Source organism: Littorina saxatilis, linkage group LG2, assembly GCF_037325665.1.
Source record: "Littorina saxatilis isolate snail1 linkage group LG2, US_GU_Lsax_2.0, whole genome shotgun sequence".
Taxonomy (NCBI): domain Eukaryota; kingdom Metazoa; phylum Mollusca; class Gastropoda; order Littorinimorpha; family Littorinidae; genus Littorina; species Littorina saxatilis.
This window is the reverse complement of record NC_090246.1, coordinates 97,439,759-97,445,851: the sequence shown is the minus strand read 5'-3', so window position 1 is coordinate 97,445,851 and position 6,093 is coordinate 97,439,759. Positions and strand designations below refer to the sequence as shown.

The 6,093-nt window shown below is 40.9% G+C and overlaps 1 protein-coding gene across 6 annotated transcripts in view; it reads right to left on the bottom strand.

Moving 5' to 3' along the window:
* LOC138960268 (dipeptidyl peptidase 4-like) overlaps positions 1-6,093 on the bottom strand; it is a 163,063-nt gene that overhangs the window by 62,575 nt on the left and 94,395 nt on the right. For 5 of the 6 annotated variants that reach the window (XR_011453933.1, XM_070332087.1, XM_070332090.1 and 2 more), the window contains exon 2: positions 1,548-1,662. Coding sequence is in view for 5 of the 6 variants with exons in the window: in XM_070332087.1 (XP_070188188.1) it covers positions 1,548-1,662 (115 nt within the window). In the remaining variant the exon portion in view is untranslated. Of the gene's footprint in view, positions 1-1,547; positions 1,663-3,746; positions 4,510-6,093 lie in introns of those variants that run through there. The other variant, XM_070332089.1, reaches the window with a different exon arrangement.

The following is a 6,093-nucleotide window of genomic DNA, read 5'->3' as shown; positions in this document are numbered from 1 at the left end:
CACGCGTTGTCTTTTAGATCTTCATGTGATATACAGTTTACAACACCCGTGATTTTGTATATGGCTTGTATTTCAGTCAAGACCCAGCGGGAATATCAAAGGGACTCACTCGCCAGAGGCTCGTGAGTCCCTTGATATTCATCCGCTGGGTCTTGACTGAAATACAAGCCATATAAAAAAACCACTCGTGTTGTAACCTCTATAAATACATTAATTAATGTATAGATACAAAAAAAAGATGAACAGAGACGTAGTTGAAAAATAATGAACGGAAAGAAAAGAAGGGTACAGAGGCTGAGCGAAAGACAGATCGACAAACATGGATGCATAAAAAATAAATACACAAATAAATAAATGAATAAATAAATAAATAGGTAAACAAATAAATAAATAAACATACAAAATTAAGTAAATGAATAAATACCGGCCAGGAAGATGCCACCGGTGAAGATCACCAAGAGCAACATTAGTGACACGTACAACGGCATAACTGAACACTTACCCTATATATATATACACAGGAACACTAATGGCATGCACTTAGGCCACACACAAAAATAGTCTGTTTACGGTATCCCGACCGACCCTATTTTTTCGCGCGACCCTAGACTTTTTTTGGCATTTGGGGGGAAAAAAAAGAAGAAAAAAAAAGTCTTTGTTTTTTGGCAAAATAACTTAAAAATATGTTTTTGGGGAGAACAAAAAAGAAAAAAAATCCCGACATACCGACCCTATTTTTCTGCCTATGTGACCGTAAACAGACTTTTTTTTTTTTGGGGAGGGGGGGGATACAGGTGTCCTTCCTGCGCGCAGGATCAGTATCATCGCCACATTTCTATCTATCCAGGCCTTCACGGCGAGTAAGAGCATCCTGTCATTTTCAAAGACTTCCCACGCGCACGATCATAATCTCCGACACATACCTATCCAGGTTTTCATGTGGAATAAGAAGAATCCTGTTAACTTCCATAATACCAAATTTTAATAGTGTGGCTGCATTCTGTTTTTATTTTTTTATTGTTTTTATTTTTTTATTGTTGCTTTAATTGTTGAATTGATTAAGCAGATTGACAAGGGTGTAACTTACGACATTAAATCAACATACAGCAACAGCAGCATATCCGGCCTAAAAGAGGAACCAGCAAGGCTGTTGATTTTTGTCAAGTTAGTATCTGCGTTGTAATATGCTCGTATCCCTTGTGGTAGACATCGCTAACATGAAATGGAATGCATCTTGGATTTGTTTTGTTAAATGCCCGGGGGCCCGAAAACCTTGAGGGTCGAGTGCCCCTGGGTTTGTGGGAATACACGGTATATATGTTTTTCGTACGGCCGTGACTTTGCAAAGAGCTAGAATTTCTGTCTGGTGTATTCTCAGAGAGAGAGAGACAGAGAGAGAGACAAAGAGAGAGACAGAGCGAGACAGAGAGACAGAGAGACAGACAGAGCCGAATAAACACATGCACACACACTGTGACACACACACGCACATGCACACGCACACACACACACACACACACAGTATCTACATAACAATATCTACATACTTGGCGTGGCAAGGATGACGGCGGTGATGATGAGGGCACAAACGACGATGATGACGAGAAGGGCGATGGCGATGCCCTTCCAGTTGCGTTGCTGCGCTGTGTTGCCCACCAGCTCCTGTAACAAAAATAGGTGACACAACCTTTAAACATTGCACGGTGTTTGTCAGCATACTAAACAGTTACAGCACTGCCCCGCTAGTTACGTTGCTGCGCTGTGCTGCTTACCAGCTCCTGTTACACACAAAAGAATAAAGAACCTTTAACATCACAGATAGCAACACATTCTTCAACATCACACACGGAACACAACCTTTGATATCACACAGTGTGACACAACCAATAGCACACAGTGTGACGCAGCCTTTATCATTACACAGGAGACACAAACCTTTACACGTAACATAGGGGACACCATCTTCAATATCACACAGAGTGACACAACCAATATCACACAGTGTAACACCGCCTTTAACGTTCCAACGAAGACACAACACAACCTTTAACATCTCACATAGGGGACACAACCTTTAACATCATCCAGCGTAACATAACCTTCTACATCACTCCGTGTGACCCTTAACAACACACAGGGGACACAATCCTTAACATCATTCAGCTTGAGACAACATTTTACATCACTCAGTGTAACACAACCTTTATCCCCAAACACATCACAACCTTTTAACATCACGCAGGCGACACGAACATTGGCATGGCATTGTATCACATATCGCGATATACAGGGTGTCTAAAAAAAACACACCCCGATTTTGTGTCAATACTACAGACAAGTCAGTAACTTTATTGAAATCATTTTTGCGTGATACGATATTGTAGTCAGTTCATAGAAGTTTTGTCCCCAAATCACAGCTTTCAGTTGAGATTGTCTGTTTCTTCACACCACGTGATCAATGTAGCCACCCCGTTTTCCAATGACAGACTGCATCCTCATTGCCATATTGTTCATTACATTGGTGAATGTTTTCTGTGGGATAATCTGGATTTCTCTGAGAATGTGGTGGGGCTCCATCTTGTTGGAACCACTGTGTTGTCATTCGGATTTCATTGTCCCTTCTCTTAGTTTTTCCATTTCTTGGTACTGATGTTTCGATGTCTTTTGGGGTACTTTTTTTGAGACACCCTATATATCTTCGTTACCATAGCTAACACTAATACCTATACCTCCCCCATCTCCCCACCAGCTTCATGCAACCTTTAACATGAAATCGTGTTTCATAGCAGTACTGCGTTTTCGCGCTGCCCACCTCCTCCTGCCGCATTAACGCTTCAAGCATACTGAAAAATGTGTTACACTGCGTTATAACGAAATTTTTTAGCTTGTTTTCTGGATGCACAGTGAAAGTAAATGTTATTTTTGTCTGTTTGCACAGTGTGTCACATGTTGTCACAATGAGCAGTTAACCATGTCTTCTTCTTTGATGTATGATTAATGCATCAACAAAATTATTGTTGTAATTTTGTTGTTTTTGTGTGTGTTTTTAACGCTTTAATTGCAGAGCGCTTTGCTCAGGCCATGGCAGGGTAAAGGTTTTATTACATGAACCATGTAGCAGTATCATAATCAATATTATTATCATATCTTCATAAACAGTTTTAAGAAGCGAAAGAGCCGTTTTGCACAACTACGAGCCGATTAAGAGCTCATCTAGGCCTAACAAAGAAATGCTGTATGTTCATGATTGTTTTTCCATGCAGTTTGTTGATGCATTATAAACCGACATACTGACACAGACAGAACGCAGAAGAGAGATAGATATGGAGTCGTACAGACAGACAGACAGACAGACAGACAGACAGACCGACAGACAGACAGCAGGCCAACAGAACGGTTGATGCACATGGACCTCTGCGAGATGAATTTGAAATAGGTCCGATTCCACTTAACATGATATTCCTAACAGTACAGACACACAAAAAGAAGAAATACGAAAGGAAGAAAGAAAAGATAACAGAATCAACATTTACGAAAAACAACCACCTAATCAACCAATCAAAGCAACAACAACAAGAGCAAGACAGTTCCACCCTTTCATACATAACCGTATGTTGCTACTTTTGCATAAACAGCATTGCAGCAAGACATCTGGTAATAAACTCATACATTGTCTCCACAACAAACAGTTACATAACGATAAAATCGAATGGGGAAAAAACAACAGAAAGAACTACGGTAATTACCTCTTTTTCAGACTGCATATTTATTCACCACTGGGTGTTTGAAAGACTCATCCCAGTGCAGCGAACCACAAAGTTCTCCGATACAACAAAGTCCTGAAAGACACTCCCCGTTGAACAAAAACACACCAAAATCGTCGATAAACAAACCAAGTCCGACTTCAACTCTCAGTTACTCACGAGGAATACATCCAACACAAAGCAGAGAACGCACAGTGGACCATGAAACTGCTTGACAGATTGCAGACACATTAGCTGATAGTTCCTGATGATAATCCGACTGGTGATTCCATTTCCCCTTTTGGAACCTTTCAATTAATTCGCAGCCACCTCATTAGAAATAATTCAACCTAAAGTCTGACAAAGAGAAAGTGTTGTAGATTACTTGGATGATAACCATCTGTTGCCATATGCAAGATAAAGAATGCTATAGTTGCTCCATTGCTGCGACCAACACGAAAGGAAAACGGATAAAGCCTGCTCGATTGTTTGTCACAACGTACTGCTCTCTGTCCAGTAAAAACACAACATACGTTGGATTTTCGTTTATCGAGGTAGTAGTTATGACTTCGTTATCTCTATACATTTTTATCATACGTGGTTAGATAAAAAAAAAATTAAAAATTAAAAAAACAAGCTTCTTGTCATACATGCGTTTGAGTAACAAGCAAATAGAGAGAGAAAAAACTAATCACGATAACCTGATACCATATGGCAATGACACTTACTCCATCCAAACTGATTTAAATCTAGCCTACACTGACACCCACATCATACAGTGAGCAAGCAGCACAGCACAGCTAGCTGTGCACTGTCATTCTCATGAACACATTCACTAGACCGGTAGCAAGCACTGTGGCATAATTAGCCCGGCTGAAATGTCGAAATGTCAAAATGTCCGTCTGCTTCTGGTGGAATCACGCACCTTTACAAGCTTGTATAGAGGCATGACTCCTGTACGCACGCACACCTACGTATAGTGCGCACAGGTCAACAACCAAACCCGCAACAATAAGCTAATGAGGTCAACAACAAAATGATAACAAACACCTCGTTAATGACAACAGTGCGACTGAACTGCAGAATCTCCTGTCTCCCTTCTATCCATCCACAGATGGTGGTAGACTACAAAATAAGGGAAGCAGGAACAATCGGGGAAAAAAGCTAATAATGTCAACGACAGAATGGCAAAAAACGCCTTGCTAATGACAACGGGGCGATCTGCAGCATCGGTTGTCTTCTTTCTATCCATCCGTAGGTGTATGAAGACTACGAGGTAGGGTAGGTTAGATAATGTAAGTAGGAACAATCCAAACAAAAAACTCATGAAGTCATTGACAGAATTTACAAACACACCTCGCTAATCACACCAGGGTACACTGAAGAACAGTAGACGAATCTGTTGTCTTCTTTTTATCCCTTCAACAGATGTGGGAGATTACAGAGCAAAATAACAGAGACTGTCCACTTTCCTATTTACCGTAAACCATGTTGTTGTTATGCGTACTGAAAAGCATAAACTATTGTTCGTTGTCTGATTTCCGACATATGGTACGCTAAGGGATTTTATGAATACCAGAAAGCAAAACCGGTCAGTCATTTTCTCAGTTATAAATTCATGTTGCTTTTATGCACACTAACAAGCACACACTGTTTGTCAATGTCTGGCTGCTCTAGCGTTAGTTTACAGGGAATCTACTGGGTTACACTACAGAAAACAATGATGTCTTGTCTAAGGTCCACGAAACAGGAACGCCACTGTTTAAACCTTTCACAAACAGGCTCAGTAAATGCAGTGCGCTAGAGACACACATGTGAACACGCTGTGTATCTGTCTACACACATTCAAGCCTGTCCTTAACTGGGCCAAGTCGACTTCGCGAAATACACTTCGGTAAAAAGACTTAGAGAAGTCGACTTCGGGCTCAATTAAGGACAGGCTTAAAAATACCTCGCTCCGTGTAAAGTATTGTGTATGTAACACAGATATAGGTCCAGGCTTTCGTCCAGGACAAGAGCATCATTGAAACTGAACACGTACCAAACATGGACAGCCTGGCTGCTACCAGGACAAGAGCATCATTGAAACTGAACACGTACCAAACGTACCGAGCGGGACATTTCCCGGTGAAATAATTCGGTAGAATGGCATCTATATGGTTTCATGACGAAATAAATTCATTGGAAACAATTCCCGTTCCGCATACAACGCGATTAAGCTGTTGATTTTGTGCATGTGTCCAAACAGAAGGATGTTTTCTCCCTATAAATAAGCCGGGACAGATCCATGGCGGTGCACATGATGGTTCAGAAGAAAAGATAATCCCTTCTAGACAGTCCTCCATCACCA